Source organism: Macrotis lagotis, chromosome 5 (assembly GCF_037893015.1).
Source record: "Macrotis lagotis isolate mMagLag1 chromosome 5, bilby.v1.9.chrom.fasta, whole genome shotgun sequence".
In the NCBI taxonomy this organism is placed as follows: domain Eukaryota; kingdom Metazoa; phylum Chordata; class Mammalia; order Peramelemorphia; family Peramelidae; genus Macrotis; species Macrotis lagotis.
In genome coordinates, this window is record NC_133662.1 from 226549888 (window position 1) to 226571462 (window position 21575).

At 38.6% G+C, this 21575-nt stretch overlaps 2 protein-coding genes across 2 annotated transcripts; both read left to right on the forward strand.

Moving 5' to 3' along the window:
* Positions 1-5290: 5290 nt before the first annotated feature.
* On the forward strand, positions 5291-6265 carry LOC141490087 (olfactory receptor 5V1-like). The gene has a single exon (XM_074190350.1). The coding sequence runs from the start codon at positions 5291-5293 to the stop codon at positions 6263-6265; it is 975 nt and encodes a 324-aa protein (XP_074046451.1).
* An 11217-nt stretch (positions 6266-17482) lies between these two features.
* On the forward strand, positions 17483-18457 carry LOC141490088 (olfactory receptor 5V1-like). Its single transcript, XM_074190351.1, has one exon. The coding sequence runs from the start codon at positions 17483-17485 to the stop codon at positions 18455-18457; it is 975 nt and encodes a 324-aa protein (XP_074046452.1).
* Positions 18458-21575: the final 3118 nt, after the last annotated feature.

The window sequence follows — 21575 nt, forward strand, 5'->3', positions numbered from 1 at the left end:
CCTTCAAATGGCAGGACATGTAGTCAAGACTGTGTATAGTAAAAACAAAACCATTGTATTTTGGATGATTTGGCTTGGAAGAATAGAGATATGTCAAGGGACAATAAATTGTAATAAGGACAAAGAATAGATTCATTGTGAGTGTCAGAGGAGAGATGGAAAGACAGGACAGGGTGATCATTGTAGAATTTCAAAATTCCAGATATTATACTTGTGACAGTTCTAGAGTTTTGGGGTCTTACATGTGACTGTACTGGTACTGGTCTAAAGATAAAGGGTCAGATTATAATTGAATTCAACACTAAGTCCTGGAAACTGGGCCTGATAGAGTCACTGAGAAATGAGAGATTGCCTTGAGAGTTTTAGATACCAGTAAAAAGAACAGGGAGAATGTAATACTCCAATAGTTTTGTGATCCCATTGATTAAGGAGTGCCTTCCAGGGTTACAGATTGCAATCCATCCTTTCCAACTCAACCTGTGCTGTTCTTGGTTATATTATCATGAAAGTCTGCCCAATATGTCAGAAGTCATCCTCCTCTTCCCCTGACCTCTTCACTCTTCCCATAAGCCTTGTCCAAATTATCTTTCTGATAAATAATTCTTTGATGCTATTCACACCTTTTCTCTGTCAGAATTCCTCAATGATTACATGTTGTGGACTGCTTAGGATACTTATCTTAAATTTATTGGAAGCAGTGGTGATCAAGTGCTTCCTGCCTTATAGTAACAATAATACAATGTTGGTGTTTAAAAGTTCAGACTTTGTTGTTAGAGGAATCATGAGGTCATTAGAAGGGCTTCACAATTTCCTGAATACTGTGGAACCCATTCTACTCCTCCTTCTCAACTTGACGCAACTCGCTGTCTATTTGAATTGTCTGTCCTAGACTTACTACTGAAAAACTCTAAAGCATGTACATTCAGATTCATGTCAAAATAGGGACAAAAAGGGAATAAATATTAAATAAATATTAATATGGAAAAAATAGGGAGAATAGATAATCTTCATTCATTTTCTGTAATAGTGACAATAACTAACACTTATATAGTACCAATATATATCTCAATCCCCACAGCAGCCATATGAGATTCATGCTGCCAACATTACTGTCCCAGGATTGTACATGAGGAAACAATCTCAGAGAAGGTGGATGATTTTCACAGTTCCGTTATGGTCATATAGATTGTATCACTGACCTACTCAAGGAGAACCAGGACTTGATCCCAGGTTTTCTGGCTTTAATTCAAGGACCCATGTGGGCTCCAGTTCTTCCTATGTTTCTTGCTCTCTAACGCCCACTTCCATCAGGAGAGTAAATAACCTCGTATAATCCATTTGTGGAAAACTCCAGTTGTTCAGGAAGTCTCTATAAAGAACTGAAGTATGCCTCTGTGATTAAGGTCATGTTCTAGTCTCGATTTTATGAGCTTGATTGTAACTGCTGAACACCCATCTCTCAAAGCTGGCAGTTATAGAATATTATACCCCAACACAACTGGTTTCTTGAACAGATCTTTTGTAATGATGAACTGTTTCTCTTCACCCTTTCATTTACCTTCTCTTATTTCTCTAATTCTTTTACTCTCTAAACCTTTTTTTCCTTCTGTGTTTTTGGGTTCAAGGATACAGGAGAAGTGGAATCCATGGCCAAAATTCGCTGTGCCCCTCACCTGCCCTCTCTGCCATGATCTTGAGTCTGATTCTTTCTCATTCTCCTTCCCCTAAATAAGGTGATAGTGTTACTATCCAATACACAATCCATAATCACAGAGTTGGGGTAACCACAAACTCTACTGCTCCCAGCTCTAAAGAATGGAGGGAAACACTGAGCAAAAGCAGTCCTTCAGAGGGGAATATGGGACTGAGCATATCCCTAAGAAGAGTAAAGACAAAATCAGTAACAGAGCATATAGAAGGAGAAGCAGAATAAGGTTCCATACCAAAGACTATCCTAATTTCTTTCCCAAATATTTCCCTTGGAGGCTTGAGGAATTCATTATTTATCAGTGGAATTATGAATTTTATCCATCATGTGTCTTGGGGTTTGAAGCCTCAGATTCTTGATGCTGTTGTGTTTTCTGGAGATGATCCACTGCTTCCTTCAACTGATGCTTTGTTTTCTCTGTTCATAAGTTCTGGTGGTATCATTTGTTGCATGATGCTATTTAGGATTTTTGACTTATGATTTTCAGGGTAGCCCATATCTTTAAATCTTCTCATTACATCTTGACATCAAGATCAGTTTGCTTTACTTAAATGCAATTTATGTTTTAGTTATAGATAATCATGTATTCAGATTTTTCAATAGTTTTTGCTTCCCTTTTTTCAGATTGTCTGTACCTACAGTACATTTGTATTCCTCATCTATTTTTTCCTCTTTCTCTTCTTTGGAGAGATTTACCACTGAAGATTCCGGACTCCAGATTTAGGTTTCAGAGTCATTGCATGGACATATGTGAAGGTAAAGAAAAGAATGAAACTTGAGAGAGAGAGAGACAGAGAGAGACAGAGAGAGACAGAGACAGAGAGACAGAGAGAGACAGAGAGACAGAGAAACAGAGAGAGAGAGAAAGAGAGAGAAAGGAGCACATAAAAGTATGTTAAAGACAGAACTTTAAGGGATTCCTTCCTTTGAGGTCATTAAAGGATATAGAAGGAGTAGTTTGAAAAGGAAGAGAACTAGGAGACTATGAGAATTCTGAAGTCAGGGTGTGGAGAAGCAGCATTAAATACCAAAAAAGGGACTACCTTGGGGTCAGAAGGTTCAGATCTTCTGCTTGCTGTATATCCTTGGACAAATTGCTTTATCTCTTTGGGTACCAATTTCCTCCTCCATATCCCATTAGATTCTAAATGTAGGCTCTTAAGAGCCTTTCTGATTAGAAATGTTCTGAATCATTCTCTATATTGGGTGTGAGCAGAACTATTACTTCCCTTTCTGGGAGAAGTATACGAAGTTGGCTCTTTCCCAGTTGACTCTTATCAGATAACTCTTTAATTGAAATCAGGTGAACAAAATGCTCTCCCATGGTACCCCCCTAGGGAGTAACTTGTCAGTGGGATTTGGCCTGAAAGGATCATCACTTGGACCCAATGTGGGTGTCCTTATATTGTCCTGAAATACAAGAGGTCAGTTTTCAAAAGCTTGTGAAATACCTTTATCATCTTAGCCCAGTTTCTGTTCTGCCTCAGTGAGCTCATCTGCCTTCGCAAATATCTTTTTTTTATCTTTGTCTCTCATTTCAGATCCAGGTGGAAAGAAGACAAATTTGTTTCCAGCAGTGGATGCTCCACAATGAACAATGGATAAAGGTCAGCCCTCTCTCACAATTCTGATAGATCTGTCTAAGGTTTGGATTCATCTTCAATGAAGTGGATAAGATGATGCAATCAGCAGGGCTACATCACCTGAGCATTTGTATTTGCTTTGCCATGAGACAGGTATCCTACAGGTATAAGTAGAAGTGTAAGACTCATGACATTCCATTATTGACTTCAGTGAAGGAACATCAAAGCCAGCTGGGCTGGTTCAAGAACACAGGAATATGCTGCATCCCCCAAACAGGGAGGTCTGAGGGACAGTTCTGTGGTTCAAAAGGAAGCATAATATCATTTCTCTTAATAAGTCACAAAAGAAAATCAATTTCATTCTTTTATAACTGAATGGAATCATCTCCAGGTCATGAATGATTTTGGTTATTTCCCCAAACTAAATCCACCTTCAAAGAATGAATATTTGTCACCATCAAGGATGTTTTAAAACAATCCTCAAGTCTAAGGAAGCAATTCCCAAGTGAAGTCCCCTAAAACTTTTGAATGATGATAGCAGCTTTGGTAAAAGGAAGGAAACCACTTTGCATTAAATGTCTGTTTTCTGTCAGCCACTGGGCCCAAGGGCTTTCCAAATTTCATCACATTGTGAGCATTTGGATGCTTACAACAAGCCTACTGGGGAAATGCTCTTACTCTCTTATTTTGCAGCTAAACAAACAGAGTTAGAGATTAAGGGACGTACCCAGAGTTACACAGTTAGAAAGTTTTTGAACCCCGGGTTGAATTCAGGTCTTCCAGATGTCAAACCCAACATTGTATCCATTCTACCATCTAGATGCCTCAAAGTATAAAGAAAATAAACCTAAAGATTCTCAAGGTGACTCTTTTTAAGGGATTAATGTCATATGGCACATTTGTTAATGATCTAGCCTTGGGGCAGCTAGTTGGCACAGTGGATAGAGCACTGGCCCTGAAGTCAGGAGGACCTGAGTTCAAATCCAGCCTCAGACATAATAATTATCTAGCTGTGTGACCTTGGGCAAGTCACTTAACCCCATTGCCTTGCAAAAAACAAAAAAACAAACCAAGCCCCTTTGAAGTTTTGACATAAGTACAGACAGAGTCAATTCTAGGCAACAGTTGCCAAGAAAGCAAAATGAGATTCACTTCCTTCATTTTTCTTTTTGCTTCCCTCTTCTATTTTTTCTTCTACTGACTGCTTTACCCTATATCACCATTTGTTAGTCTTCTGCTTGCCCCTTCTTCATCCCTTAGAGTAAGTATTTGCCAGAATTTTCCGTCTGAAACTGACTTTTGAAGAGACTGGAGATCTTTAGCTTTGAGAACAGATTTATGGGGGATGTGATAGTATAATGGCAAATGTATGTGTTGGCTCTTATTCCACATGCCTCCATAATGGAAACCAAATATTCATGTCACATTGCGAACTATCCAAGGGACCTAAGACATTGCAACTTGCCTAAAAGAGCTAGGTAACCTACTGGGTGTAGTGTTGGTTTGGAGTCAGATAGACTTTACTTCAAAATGACCTAGCTCTCTGACATTAGGACAACCAAAAGGAGCTAAGAATGTAGTATGATAGAACTAGCTTTCTTTTGCATTGGCATCCCCAGTGTTGGCACTGAACAACTGTTTATGAAGTGGTTGAAAGGCTGTTACACTCGCAGAACTTCTTATAAAATAGTAGTCAGACCATCACTGCGCTCAGTGCAGAGGGGTCATTGAAACAATGTAGTAAGAGAGAACTCCCAACTCATGAGTTGAGAATTTCAGTCAAGCTAAGATTCCTCCTTGAATGTCTGTCCTTTCTATTCATATGAATATATATTTGTCCACCTTAGTCCTTCCTGTGTCCTCATTCTTCTGGGTTGAGTACTTACTTCCCAATTGATTCTTAGTCTATGGTTAATGAAATTGGTGGGATGAGAAAGACAAGGGGGGGTTAATTTTCTCCTTCTTAAAATAATCATAATTTTTATTTTTCATTTCAGCTATGGAAGTCATTGAAGAAATGGGAAACCAAACGATTGTCACTGAATTTGTCTTCCTGGGGTTTTCCAACCAACCAGTACTACAGGGATTGTTCTTCATAATATTTTTAATTGTATACCTGGTAACTCTTGTGGGTAACCTGCTTATATTAACAGCAATCAGAATCAACCCTGTTCTTCATACTCCTATGTATTACTTCCTCAGCAACTTGTCCTTCCTGGACATCTGCTACACCTCCACCACTATCCCCATCATGCTGATGAATTTTTTCAGAGAGAAGAAAACAATTAGTTATGAAGGCTGCCTGTCCCAACTCTTCTTCCTTGTTACTTTTGCAGGTTGTGAGTGTGTCCTGTTGGCTGCAATGGCTTATGACAGATTTATAGCCATATGTTATCCATTACGCTACCCAGTTCTTATGAGTAAAAGGATCTGTGCCTACTTAGCAGCTGGATCCTGGTTGTGTGGGTTGGTGAATTCTGTGGTTCACACGGGGCTGACAACAACTCTCACTTTGTGTGGTCCAAACCAAATAAGCAATTTTTTCTGTGACATCCCTCTACTTCTAAAGCTCTCTTGCTCAGACACTTCATTCAATGAGCTTGTTCTCCTTGTGGCCAGTGCATTCATCGGTCTAAGCCCCTGCCTCTTCACTGCTATGTCCTATATACTCATTATCTCTGCCATCTTGAAAATTCAGTCTGCTCAAGGGAGGCAAAAAGCCTTCTCCACCTGTGCTTCTCATATCACAGTGGTGGTCATCTATTATGGAACCATAGACTTCAACTATGACCGGCCTAGCTCAGGCTCTTCTTCAGAGGTGGACATCTTGGCCTCTGTCCTCTTCTGTATTGTGACACCCATGTTAAATCCTATCATCTACAGCCTGAGAAACAAGGATGTCAAAGATGCCTTAAGGAAACTATTTGAAGGGTATATTTTACCCAGTACTTCCCATGTTCAAATTAGTTCTTAATCTAGGGTGCATCAACTTGGTCTAAAAAATATATATATTAACAATACAATTGTTTTCTTTTGAAATCCTATTATTTAATGCATTTAAAAAGGTAATTCTCTCACTTTTATCTACAGTCTTTATCTATCTTCTATTTGCTTCCCTGCTGTCTATGAAGATACCCCATTTCTCCTGCAAAAAGCCCTCTTTAACTCCATGGTTATCACCAAATATCTCTCCTCCTTTATGACAAAACTGCTTGAGAAAGCCATGTAAAGTCAATGCCTCTATTTCCTTTCTCTCTAAATTCTCTAGAATTTGCCTTCTGACAACAGAAAACAACAGAGTTAAAAACTGTCCTGCTCTTGATTTCCCAAATGAAATTAAAGGCGACACCCAGAGAACATCACATTAATTTTTAGGAAGTCTCTGAAAATCTACAAGAACTGCTCCATCAACACGGTCTTATCTAGCCATCTTTACTAATGCTTAACTACTTCTAATCTGCAATTTTCATTGTGCATATCTGTAACTTTTTCTATTAAAAGAAAGCTCTGGGGTAGCTAGGTGGTGCAGTGGACAGAGCACTGATCCTGGAGTCAGGAGGACTTGAGGTCAAATATGGCCTCAAACATTTAATAATTACCTAGCTGTGTGGCCATGGGCAAGCCACTTAACCCCATTACCTTGCAAAAGTCTTTAAAAAAATAAAAAGCTTCTATTCTCCTAATCAAAGAAAATGTAATCACCTGGCACTCTCAATGGATGGTATAGATTTGCTCCTAATACACAATTCTTGGTGCATTCCAACTGTTCCTCACTTTTCAGGAAATTTCTTTGACAAAAGGGAATGAAGTTTTCCTCTCTATTGAATTCTTTCCCTCCCATTTATTATTCTGAAATTAGGTAGGTGGCTCCAGAGTCAAAGCACTGGATCTAGAATTAGAAAAAACTGGATTCAAATTAAGATTCAGATACTTCCTAGCTTTCTCCCCCGTAGAGAAGAGTTTGCACCCCTACTTTTATAAAGCATAAGTCCAAGGAAGTCATTTGACATTTATTTTCCTCAGTGTCATCATCTGTAAAATGGAGATAGTGTAAACACCTACCTCACAGGCCTATTGTGAAGATAAAAGGAGATAATATTTGTAAAACTTTTTGCAAACTTTAAAAGTGCTATATAAATGCTCGTTATTATTTTCATTTCTATTGATAGGTCTATTCTGAATGTCCTGGCTATTCCTTACCATTCAAAATTTGGTCCCATTGGCCCCTAGGGCTGGTTTGTCTTTTGCTCCTTCTCTTAGCCTTTTTCAATACTTACTTCACCTCTAAACTCAAGCCTAAAATCACCTCCTCCATGACATCTTCCTTCATCTGCCTAGTAACTGATAATGCCTTCTCCTTAGATCTTAAGAGGACATTGTAAATACATTCATCTCTGTGTAGAGCACAAGTCACTAGGTCCATAGCATTTAGTTTGAAAAATGAGAAAGTTCAAAGCAGATCCAATTCATCAAGATAACCAAGCTAAGGAATAATGGGATAGAACCCCAGTTATTTTGTTGGTCTTCATAACTGGGACCATGATTAAGAGGGACAGCTGGGGACATTCCTGTGGTGTCATTAGAGGGAAAATTCTTGGACCTGCACAAGATGGACCAGAGTGAAAGCATTTGGCAAGAATATTTTCTTTAATAGAGTGAAAGTGGAGGGTGGAAGACAATCACATACCATTGAAGTTTCAACCATAAATGATGCTGACCAGCAATCTGGCATTGTTATCCCCATGATCCATCAGGCAGTTTCTGGGAAACCCAATAGCCTTTGAGTTCTGGATTATAGAGCTGAATACCATCACCTTAATAATGATTAGACCATCAAGATTCTGTTGTCAAAAATTGTAAATATATTGTGTTGATGATTAGACCATTGGGAGACAGTCATATGGTATTCTTGCAAAGTTCTCACCCAAAATCACCACTCTAGGGTTATGCCCAGCCTTGCTAAAATGTCAAGATTGCTCCCTGATATAGAAGGGAAACACATTCTAAAGACAATGAACTCCTATAGCATCCAGTTCATCACCAGAAGTCCTGTTTTCTACTAGATCAGGACAAAGGATGATGATGGTTGAGAAATTTCTTTGCACAACATTCCCTTCACTATAATCCTCATAATATGCAAGTCATGCCATAATTCATTGGATGTCTAAGTCTTCTATTATAAAGGACAATAAAAGAATAGATTGTATGAACTGTGATTGGTTACTCAGAGAGTATGTGAGCTCATGGAGAGGAAATATATTAGAGAAAAGGTCCAGCTAGGACCTGTAGAGCCTTGCCCTCCTGTGATATTCATAGAGCAGAATTGTGATCATGAAAGTGGAAAGGGGTTGAAGCAGAGACTTTCTCCTTCCAAGTCAGAAATTATGTAAAAGAAAGGCTGCTTGAGGCAGAAACTATGAAATTGTTAAAAGACCAACACTCTGTGTTGATGTGAGATGAATTTACCCACTTTATTAAAATTCTGAGATTTCTTAAGGTATGAAGAGCAAAGTTGCCTTCAATTCTCAAGAATTGGACCACACTCTCCCTTAAAACAAGGAGAGATAGTGAGGTACCAGAGCAAGGAATCCAGAATCTATTTATCCTAATAAACCCCCAGCATGTGATCTTCACAATATAAAACCCATAAATTAATCTAAAGAAAAAGCATATATGCAAACAGAGACTAGTTCTCCCCCTCCAAGATAAGGAATGTAGAAACATATGGACTTCAATCCAGATAAGACAGGGTCAGTTTATGCTTTATATTTCGGTCAAAGTAACATTAAGGTGCTTGTCAGGAAAAGAGGGGCAGAAAAGACATAACACACAGTTCAACTATTTCTAACCTATAATAGTATACTGAAGAAATCTCAGATTTTATCCCATTCAGCTCTAAGCCTGAGTATGTCTGCTTTTTCCTTGGTTGACTGTGGCTGAAATGGCCCACGGGGCTCCAAGTTTTCAACTTTCTCCAAGCAAGATAGAGGTAGCTTAGTCTCCCCAAGAAAGGGGCAGCTAGGTGGCACAGTGGATAGAGCACTGGCCTTGGAGTCAGGAGTATCTGAGTTCAAATCCACCCACAGACACTTAATAACTACCTAGCCATGTGGCCTTGGGCAAACTACTTAACCCCATTGCCTTGCAAAAACTTAAAAAAAAAAAAAGAGTTAACAGAGAGCAACTTAACCCCAAGCAGCCCTCCTACAGACCTGATCAGAGGACATCAGGAGACATGCCCAGGAACAGACAGCATTGTCTGCCCCATTTGTCCTTGTCACATCTGTTTGATTAATGTTTCCCTTGTGTCTTATCTGAACATGAATGTGCCTCACCTATATGGCCCACCATTCACACTCCTGTATTTGCCTTCTTTCCCACTGGAAATCTGGGGAACTGTGGGAGAGTGTCCCCTGCTCTGTATGGGCAGACTCTTTGGTCACTTATTTTGCTGAGTTGCTGAATTATATTTCTTTGTTTTAAAATACTATTTCCTCATGAAACAATCATATCAATAAAGGATCATCAGCTCTGTTGTGGAGCGAATGTTGACCCATACTCATGTTATCCTGGGGTAGCAGTCATGGAAGTGGAGAACTCCTGGAACTATTTGTATAATTGTGAACTGGATTGTAAGCTCCATGACGATAGACAAGTCTGTCAATGATTAATGTAGCTTCTTATTGGTAGAAGACATTTTAAAAATCTTTACTGTGAGGGGCAGCTAGGTAGCATGGTGGATAGAGCACCAAACCTGGAGTCAGGAGTACCTGAGTTCAAATCTGGTTTTAGACACTTAATAATCACCTAGCTGTCAGGCCTTGGGCAAGTCACTTCACCCCATTGCCTTGCAAAAACCTAAAAAAAAAAAATCTTTACTGTACTGAACTTTAAAATGCCAGAATTTCCTAGTAAGAGAGATCAAAAATGTTGCCAAGGCAGTATGTCCAAAAAGACACCAAAGAGAGAATTTTCAGGGTGTCTTTGCCCTAAATCATTCCAGCAGCCCATGACCCTTGGGGAAAAATAAAGTCTCATTGGTGGAAGCACTAAAGAGGAACTAGGCCAATATTTAAGAAAATAACCTCAGGGAGAAAATCCTGCTCTGGCCTCAAGGGACTGACCAGATTAATGGGAACAAATGATAGGAAAAAAATTGGTTTATAACTTGAAATTTCTCAAGCTGATGTCTCTCATCTCATACAAGAGTAATCCTAGAGGTGAGGCAAGAAATTAGAGCAGTCAACAGGGGAGTACCTGAAAAGCCCAAGTCAACTCATCACAGGCAGCTGCTGATCAGCAGAAGCTCATTCCACCTCTGTTCCCAGACTAAAGCACAAGCTTTTTGGTGTTTTGCTCATGAAATTAATTTTCTTCCCATTCAAGAAATCACAGTCACTCCTTGATTTACAAATAGTTTCTTATACCATTTTTTTATTAAAGAAAAAAATTCCAAAGCAAGAGGTAAGTCCTATTTGTTTATTTAACATGAAACATCGCAATTGTTTTTCTCACTTTCCTAAAATAATTTAATTCTTTGTCTTAGGGTATCCCTGGGGAAAAGAATGTTCTCACCAAAAGTGGAACCAAATAGTAAAGAAGGCAATCATATTTATTCTCAGTAAGGTTTATATTAGGTTTAAATAAGTCAGTCATTCTAGAGGGTAGGGCAGAATGATAGTGTCATTCGGTCAATGCATTCCATTATTCATATCTTTCATCATTAGACTCTCCAAATTATTATCATTATTATTATTTTTTTTTATTTTTATTTTTATTATCATTAGAGCCTTCATTGATAGAAATTTTTACCAGGAAACACACATTATTCATGACCTATACTGCTAATGACTTTTGATAGGAAACCCACATCATAGCTTTCACTGCTTAAGGGATACATATTTATTACAGTTTTTACAAGAGAGATCTCACAGCACATAATAATTATTATCTCATTTCATCCTCAGATCTACTTTGCAAGGTAGGTGCTATTATTTTCACCATTTTCAGTTGCAGAAACTGAAGTAAACAAAGAGTAATTAAATTGCTCAGGATCACATAGCTAGCAAGTACCTGAGGATGAATTTGAACTCAGATGTTCCTGATTCCAGGCCTGGCACTCTATCCACTGGGAAACTTGGCTGCCTTGCCTATACAGCAAAAGAATTATATCCAGTGATTTCCAATAGAAAGAAAGGAAATAAAAATAGTGGATAATTCAAAGAGGATGAAACCTGAAAACAAAGGCAGATCATCTGAAAACTGAAGGTCACTGATGATTTTATGGATTGGTCTCCAGAGATGGAGATGGGATTGAGGAAACAAAGGATTGAGGAGAGGATAACTTTGTAAGAGAGGCATTAGGTGGAGACTTTTACAAGAAGCTTATGAATGAGCAGAGAAAATTTGCAAGAAAGTAGCTTGATAAGATTAAGGAAACTTTATTTGCTTTGTTTTGTACATTTGAATTTGATTCCCAATTTTGAATTGAGAAGACCTGAGTGTTTCTACACTCAGGCGCATGTAGGGGAAAGAAAGAAAGGTGCATGAAAGAGAAAATTGTTACTGCAGTAAAATCTGGACAGAGGAATTAGATAATACCTTCAAAGGCAAGGGGAGAAGATTAGACATTTTTTTTCAGACAGAAGAGTGAAGGAGCAGAAAATGAGCAGAATTCTTGAGAAGTATTAACAAAAGGGAGGGTATAATTGACTGAAGAGTGAGCTGATGTCTGATGTCCTCAATATTCTTTGGGAAGGAGGCAGAATTGCAGAATTGAGAGAGAAGGGACCTCAGTGACTTTGTACATCTTGTACAATGCATGCACAGAAAAATTTCGCATCCAATAAGTGGCAAAATCACCATTTGGGAGAATGGGGTCATAGGAAGGTAAAAAATTGGAGCTGAGGATTTGGGAAAGAACATATGAAGTGAATGAGGTGAGTACTCTCAAGAATCAGGGATTGTAACTCAAGTTTTCAAAGGCTGAAATCATCAGCATTGGATGGGAAGCAGTGAAATCAGACAGGGGGATTACACAGGGATGAATAATTATAGGTGGTTAATAGTGAAGGTGAAGAATGTAAAGGAATGAAGAAAAGTGACCAGTAAAACCTTTAAAAGGAAGACCACATAGTCAAGGTTGTATATAGTTCTTAAAAACCCCCATCATTTATAGATGAGTTGACTTGGGAGAATAGATATATGTCTGGAGTCAAGAGACTTTGATAAGGGCAAAGAACAGATTCACTGTGAGTGTCAGAGGAGAAATAGAAAGTTAGGAAAGGGCAATCATAATATAATTTCAAGATTTCAGATATAACATTTGGCAAAGTTCTAAACTGTTGAGATCTTGGATACATTCCCATTTCTAAAACTGCAAAGAGGATCAATTTGTTAGAGGAGTTATCATAAGTTCCCTGAAGTTGATAGCATCAAGGAGGAAGATGCTAAAAGAGCCATTGAGAAACATAAGAGAGAGCCTTGAAAAGTGGAGATGCCAACAAAAAGAATGGGGAAAATTTGAAAATTTTATGTGATCCCATAGATAAAGAATGCCTTCCAGGGTTACAGATTGCAACCCATCCTTGCCTGTTCATCCTGTGCTGCTTTTGTCTATGTCATCATGAAAGTCTAAGTCTATCCAATATGATGGAAGTCATCCTGTTCTTCTGCTGATATCTGAGTGGAGGTACCCTTGGGGTACTCTAACTATCCACCTCTCATCCCTCACACATCTCTTATGATGTGTCTTTTACTTTCTGACAAGTAATTCTTTGATGATGCTGTTCAAAACTTTTCTCATTGGTGCCATGCTATAGCCAACTTACCATGCCCTTCTCCATTGATCTAGAAGTGATGCTTATCTTGAATTTATTGAAAACAGTGGCGCCATACAGCAACCCTAGAGCAGTGATAGTGTGTAAAAGATGGAACTTTGCTGTTAGGGGAAGCTTGAGGACAATACACAGATCAGGTTTTATCTGAATTGTCTGATCTAGAATTATATCCTACTCTATAGAATATCCATCCAGATTCATGTCAAAATAGGGTCAATAGATAATCTTCATTCATTTTCTGTAATTAGTGACAATAAACTGACATTTATATAGTACCAATATATATCTCAATCCCCACAGCAGCCATGTGAGATTCATGCTACCAACATTATTGTCCCAATACTGTACATGAGGAAACAATCTCAGACAAGTTGGATGACTTTCACAGTTCAGTTATGGTCACATAGGTTGTATCACTGCCCTGCTCAAAGAGAACCAGGACTTGATCCCAGGTTTTCTGGCTTTAATTCAAGGACCCATGTGGGCTCCAGTTCTTCCCACGTTTCTTGCTCTCTAACTCCCACTTCCATCAGGAGTGTAAATAACCTCGTATAATCCATTTGTGGAAAACTCTAGTGGTTTAGGAAGTCTCTGTAAAGAACTGAAGTATGCCTCTATGATTAAGGTCATGTTCTATTCTCTATTTTATGAGCTTGATTTTAACTACTGAAGACTCATCTCGCAAAGCTGGTAGTTATAGAATATTATACCCCAACACAACTGGTTTCTTGAACAGATCTTTTGTAATGATAACTGCCTCTCTTCACCCTTTCATTTACCTTCTCTTATTTCTCTAATTCTTTTACTTTCTAAAACTTTTTTTCCTTCTGTGTTTTGGGTTCAGGGATACAGGAGAAGTGGAATCTTCACTGTGCCCCTCACATGCCCTCTCTTCCCTCTGATCTTGAGTCAGATTCTTTCTCATTGTTCTCCTTCCCCATATAAGGTGACTGTGTTACTGTCCAAGACACAATCCATAATCACAGGGCCCAGAGTTGGGGTAACCACAAACTCTACTGCTCCAAGCTCTAAAGAATGGAGGGAAACACTGAGCAAAAGCAATCCTTCAGAAGGGAATATGGGACTGAGCATATCCCTAAGAAGAGTAAAGACAAAATCAGTAACAGCATATAGAAGGAGAAGCAGAATAAGGTTCCATACCAAAGGCTATCCAACTTTCTTTCCCAAATATTTCTCTTGGAGCCTTGAGGAATTCATTATTTATCAATGGAGTTATGAATTTTATCCATCATGTGTCTTGGGGTTTGAAGCCTCAGATTCTTGCTGCTGTTGTGTTTTCTGGAGATGATCCACTGCTTCCTTCAACTGATGCTTTGTTTTCCTCTGCTCAAAAGTTCTGGTGGTATCATTTGTTGCATAATGCTATTTAGGATTTTTGGCTTATGATTTTCAGGGTAGCTTATATCTTTAAATCTTCTCATTGCATCTTGACATCATGATCAGTTTGTTTTACTTAAATGAAATTTATGTTTTAGTTATAGACAATCATGTATTCAGATTTTTCAATGGTTTTTGTGTCCCTTTTATGAGATTGTTTATACCTACAGTACATTTGCATTCATCATCTCATTTTTCCTCTTTCTCTTCTTGAAGAGATTTATCACTGAAGATTCCAGACTCCAGATTTAGGTTTCAGAGTCATTGCATAGACATATGTGAAGGTAAAGAAAGAATGAAATTTTTGAGAGAGAGAGAGAGATAAAGAAAAGTAAGTTAAAGACAGACCTTTGAGGGATTCTTTCCTTTGAGGTCAGTAAAAGATATAGAAGGAGTAGTTTAAAAAGGAAGAGAACTAAGAGAGTATGAGAATTCTGAAGTCAGGGTGTGGAGAAGCAGCATTAAATACTGAAAAAGGGTCAGAAGATCTGGGTTCAGATCTGCTGTTTGCTGTATATCCTTGGACAAATTTCTTAATGTTTCTGGGTACCAATTTCCTCCTCCATAAAATAAAGGAATTAGAATAGTGGGTCACCATATCCCATCTGATACTAAATGTAGGCTCTTAGGAGTCTTTCTGATTAGAAATTTTCTGAAGTATGTGAAGCTGACTCTTTCCTTGTTGACTCTTACGAAATATTTAATTGAAATCAGGTGAACAAAATGCTCTCCCATGGTACCTCCCTAGGGAGTATCTTGTCAATGGGATTTGGCCTGAAAGGATCATCACTTGGACCCAATGTGGGTGTCCTTATATTGTCCTGAAGTACAAGAGGTCAGTTTTCAAAAGCTTGTGAAATACCTTTATCATCTTAGCCCGGTTTCTGTTCTGCCTCAGTGAGCTCATCTGCCTTCGCAAATATCTTTTCTTGATCCTTGCCTCTCATTTCAGATCCAGGTGGAAAGAAGACAAGTTTGTTTCCAGCAGTGGATGCTCCACTATGAACAATGGATAAAGGTCAGCCCTCTCTCACAATTCTGATAGATCTATCTAAGGTTTGGATTCATCTTCAATGGAGTAGATAAGATGATGCAATCAGCAGGGCTACATCACCTGAGCATTTGCATTTGATTTGCCATGAGACAGGTATCCTACAGGTATAAGTAGAAGTGTAAGACTCATGACATTCCATTATTGACTTCAATGAAGGAAGGTCATGGGCATGGAACATCAAAGCCATCTGGGCTGGTTCAAGAACACAGGAATATGCTGCATCCCCCAAACAGGGAGGTCTGAGGGACAGTCCTGTGGTTCAAAAGGAAGCATAGTATCATTTCTCTTAATAAGTCACAAAAGAAAATCAATCTCATTCCTTTATAACTGAATGGAATCATCTCCAGGTTATGAATGATTTTTGGTTATTTCCCCAAACTAAATCCACCCCCAAAGAATGAATATTTGTCACCATCAAGGATGTTTCAAGACAATCCTCAAATCTAAGGAAGCAATTCCCGAAGTGAAGTCCTCTAAAACTTTTGAATTATGATAGCAGCTTTGGTAAAAGAAAGGAAACCACTTTGGATTAAGTGTCTGCTAAGGGCTTTACAAATTTCATCTCATTGTGAGAATTTGGATGCTCACAACAAGCCTACTGGGGAAATGCTATAACTCTCTTATTTTGCAGCTGAACAAACTGAGTTAGAGATTAAGGGACTTACCCAGAGTTACACAGAAAGTTTTTGAATCCCAGGTTGAATTCAGGTCTTCCAGATGTCAGGCCCAACATTTTATCCATTCTAACTTCTAGATGCCTCAGACTATAAAGAAAATAAACCTAAAGATTCTCAAGGTGACTATTTTGAAGGGATAAACTTCATCTGGAACATTTGTTAATGGATCTTTCAGCTAGGTGACATAGTGGATAGAGCACTGGCCCTGGAGTCAGGAGGACCTGAGAACAAATAGACCTCAGACACTTAATAATCATCTAGCTGTGTGACCTTGGGCAAGTCACTTAACCCCATTGCCTTGCAAAAAACAAACAAACAAACCCAGCCCCACTGAGTTTTTGACATAAGTACAGACAGAGTCAATTCTAGGCAACAGTTGGCAAGAAAGCAAATTGAGATTCACTTCCTTCATTTCTCTTTTAGCTTCCCTCTTCTATTTTCTCTTTTACTGACTGCTTTACCCTAGATCACCATTTGTTAGTCTTCTGCTTGCCCCTTCTTCATCCCTTAGATTTGCCAGAATTTTCCCTCTGAAAATGACTTTTGAAGAGACTGGAGTTCTTTAGCTTTGAGAAGAGATTTATTGGGGATGTGATAGCGTATTGGCAAATATATGTGTTGATTCTTATTCCACATACTTCCATAATGTAGTCAAATATTCATGTCACATTGGGGGGCCTGAGACATTGTGACTTGCCTAAGAGAACTAGGTAACCTACTGGGTGTAGTGTTGGTTTAGAGTCAGATAGACTTTACCCCAAAAGGGTAAAAGAGCTAAGCTCCAAAAGGAGCTAAGAATGTAGTATGATAGAACTAGCTTTCCTTTGCATTTGTATCATCAGTGTTGGTACTTAACAAATCTTTATTAAGTGGTTGAAAGTCTGTCATACTCACAGAATTTCATATAAAATAGTAGTCAGACCATCACTGAGTTCAGTGCAGAGGGGTCATTGAAGCAATGTAGTAAGAGAGAACTCCCAACTCATGAGTTGAGAATTTCAGTCAAGCTAAGATTCCTCCTTGAATGTCTGTCCTTTCTATTCATATGAGCATATATTTGTCCACCTTAGTCCTTCCTGTGTCCTCATTCTTCTGGGTTGAGTACTTACTTCCCAATTGATTTCTGTAGACTATGGTTAATAAAATTGGTGGAGTGAGAAAGAGAAGGGGGGCTAATTCTCTCCTTCCCCAAACAATGATATCTTTTATTTTTCATTTCAGCTATGGAGGACATTGAAGAAATGGGAAACCAAACGGTTGTCACTGAATTTGTCTTCCTGGGGTTTTCCAACCAACCAGTACTACAGGGATTGTTCTTCATAATATTTTTAATTGTATACCTGGTAACTCTTGTGGGTAACCTGCTTATATTAACAGCAATCAGAATCAACCCTGTTCTTCATACTCCTATGTATTACTTCCTCAGCAACTTGTCCTTCCTGGACATCTGCTACACCTCCACCACTATCCCCATCATGCTGATGAATTTTTTCAGAGAGAAGAAAACAATTAGCTATGAAGGCTGCCTGTCCCAACTCTTCTTCCTTGTTACTTTTGCAGGTTGTGAGTGTGTCCTGTTGGCTGCAATGGCTTATGACAGATTTATAGCCATATGTTATCCATTACGCTACCCAGTTCTTATGAGTAAAAGGGTCTGTGCCTACTTAGCAGCTGGATCCTGGTTGTGTGGGTTGGTGGATTCTGTGGTTCACACGGGGCTGACGACAACTCTCACTTTGTGTGGTCCAAACCAAATAAGCAATTTTTTCTGTGACATCCCTCTACTTCTAAAGCTCTCTTGCTCAGACACTTCACTCAATGAGCTTGCTCTCCTTGTGGCCAGTGCATTCATGGGTCTAAGCCCCTGCCTCTTCACTGCTGTGTCCTATATACTCATTATCTCGGCCATCTTGAAAATTCAGTCTGCTCAAGGGAGGCAAAAAGCCTTCTCCACCTGTGCTTCTCATATCACAGTGGTGGTCATCTATTATGGAACCATAGACTTCAACTATGACCGGCCCAGCTCAGCCTCCTCTTTAGAGATAGACATCTTGGCCTCTGTCCTCTTCTGTATTGTGACACCCATGTTAAATCCTATCATCTACAGCCTGAGAAACAAGGATGTCAAAGTTGCCTTAAGGAAAATATTTGAAGGGTATATTTTACCCAGTAATTCTCGTGGTCAAATCAGTTCTTAATCTAGGGTCTAAAAAAATATGTATTAACAATATAATTCTTTTCTTTTGAAATCCTAATATTTCATGTATTTAAAAGCTTAATTCTCCCATTCTCTCACATTTATCTACAGTCTTTATCTATCTTCTATTTGCTTTCCTGCTGTCTATAAAGATACCCTACTTCTCCTGCAAAAATCCTTCTATACCTCCATGGTTATCACCAAATATCTCTCCACCTTTATGACTAAACTGCTTGAGAAAGCCATGTAAAGTCAATGCCTCTATTTCCTTTCTCTCTAAATTCTCTAGAATTTGCCTTCTGACATCATCATTCTACTGAAACTAGTCTCTCCAAAGTTATCCATGATCCCCTAAATTGCTCAATCTAATGCCCTTTTCTCAGTCCTAAACTGTAAACTTTGCTACTATTAATCATCCCCTTCTCCTTAATACTTTCCTTATTTTTGTTGGGGATCTGCTTCATATGGTGAAGAAACTGAAGAATATGATCATTCTACACAGAAAATCCAACAGAAATTTGAGAAGTCCAAATTCCAGCCTATTGATTGCATTACTTCATTGAGCCTACCTCCTGGTTCCCAGATCCCAGTAGCCTGGAAAATTTTGGTCAGAATTTAGTAACTGCTTTCCTTTGTAGGTTTGTGTATTATGCGGACTCTGTCTCGTCTTATACCAAAACTCACTAAAATGCATCCAAATGAAAATATTTGTTCAAAGTATAGCTGGAGAAAAAAGCAGAAGGATGGGGGGGGGGGAACCCTGAAACAGAAAACAACAGAGTTAAAAACTGTCCTGCTCTTGATTCCCCAAATGAAATTAAAGGCGACACCCGGAAAACATCACATTAATTTTTAGGAAGTCTCTGAAAATCTACAAGAACTGCTCCATCAACACAGTCTTATCTAGCCATCTTTACTGATGCTTAACTACTTCTAATCTGCAGTTTTCATTGTGTATATCTGTAACTTTTTCTAATAAAAGAAAATTCTGGGGTAGCTAGGTGGTGCAGTGGACAGAGCACTGATCCTGGAGTCAGGAGGACTTGAGGTCAAATATGGCCTCAAACATTTAATAATTACCTAGCTGTGTGGCCATGGGCAAGCCACTTAACCCTGTTGCCTTGCAAAAGCCTTTTAAAAAAAGCTTCTATTCTCCTAATCAAAGAAAATGTAATCACCTGGCACTCTCAATGGATGATATAGACTTGCTCCTAATACATAATTCCTGGTGCATCCTAACTGTTCCTCACTTTTCAGGAAATTTCTTTGACAAAAGGGAATGAAGTTTTCCTCTATTGAATTCTTTCCCTCCCATTTATTATTCTGAAATTAGGTAGGTGGCTCCAGAGTCAAAGCACTGGATCTAGAATTAGAAAAAACTGGGTTCAAATTAAGATTCAGATACTTCCTAGCTTTCTCCTCCATAGAGGAGTTTGCACCCCTACTTTTATAAAGCATAAGTCCAAAGGAAGTCATTTGACATTTATTTTCCTCAGTGCCATCATCTGTAAAATGGAGATAGTGTAAACACCTACCTCACAGGCCTATTGTGAAGATAAAAGGAGATAATATTTGTAAAACTTTTTGCAAACTTTAAAAGTGCTATATAAATGCTCGTTATTATTTTCATTTCTATTGATAGGTCTATTCTGAATGTCCTGGCTATTCCTTACCATTCAAAATTTGGTTCCATGGCCCCTAGGGCTGGTTTGTCTTTTGCTCCTTCTCTTAGCCTTTTTCAAAACTTACTTCACCTCTAAACTCAAGCCTAAAATCACCTCCTCCATGACATCTTCCTTCATCTGCCTAGTAACTGATAATGCTTTCTCCTTACATGTTAAGAGCACTTTGTTTTAGAAATCTCTGATATATGCTTCACAGTTGTTCTATACATACATTCATCTCTTTGTAGAGAGCAAGTCACTGGGTCCATAGCTTTTAGTTTGAAAAAATGAGAATGTTTTAAGCAGATCCAATTCATCAAGATAGCCCAGCTAAGTAATAATGGAATAAAACCCCAGTTACTTTGATGGTCTTCATAACTGGGACCATGATTAAGAGGGACAGCTGGGGGCATTCCTGTGGTGTCATTAGAGGGAAAATTCTTGGACCTGCACAAGATGGACCAGAGTGGAGGCATTTGGCAAGAATATTTTCATTAATAGAGTGAAAGTAGATTGTGGAAGACAATCACATAGCATTGAAGTTTCAACCAGAAATGATGCTGACCAGCAATCTGGCATTGTTATCCCCATGATCCATCAGGCAGTTTCTGGGAAACCCAATAGCTTTTGAGTTCTGGATTATAGAGCTGAATACAACCACCTTAATAATGATTAGACCATCAAGAGAGGTTTGCAATTCATTGTTGAAAAATTGTAAATATATTGTGTTGATGATTAGACTATTGGGAGACAGTCATATGGTATTCTCACAAAGTTCTCACCCAAAATCACCACTCTAGCGTTATGCCCAGCCTTGCTAAAATGTCAAGATTGCTCCCTGATATAGAAGGGAAACACAGTCTAAAGACAATGAACTCCTATAGCATCCAGTTTATCACCAGAAGTCCTGTTTTCTACTAGATCAGGACAAAGGATGATGATGGTTGAGAAATTTCTTTGCACAACATTCCCTTCACTATAATCCTCATAATATGCAAGTCATGCCATAATTCATTGGATGTCTAAGTCTTCTATTATAAAGGACAATAAAAGAATAGATTGTATGAACTGTGATTGGTTACTCAGAGAGTATGTGAGCTCATGGAGAGGAAATACATTAGAGAAAATGTCCAGCTAGGATCTGTAGAGCCTTGCCCTCCTGTGATATTCATAGAGCAGAACTGTGATCATGAAAGTGGAAAGGGGTTGAAGCAAAGACTTTCTCCTTCTAAGTCAGAAATTATGCAAAAGAAAGGCTGCTTGAGGCAGAAACAATGAAATTGTTAAAAGACCAAAACTCTTGTTGGTGTGAGATGAATTTACCTACTTTATTAAAATTTGGAGATTTCTCAAGGTATGATGAGAAAAGTTGTCTTCAGTTCTCAAGAATCAGACCACACTCTCCCTTAAAACAAGGAGAGATAGTGAGGTACCAGAGCAAGCATTCCAGAATCT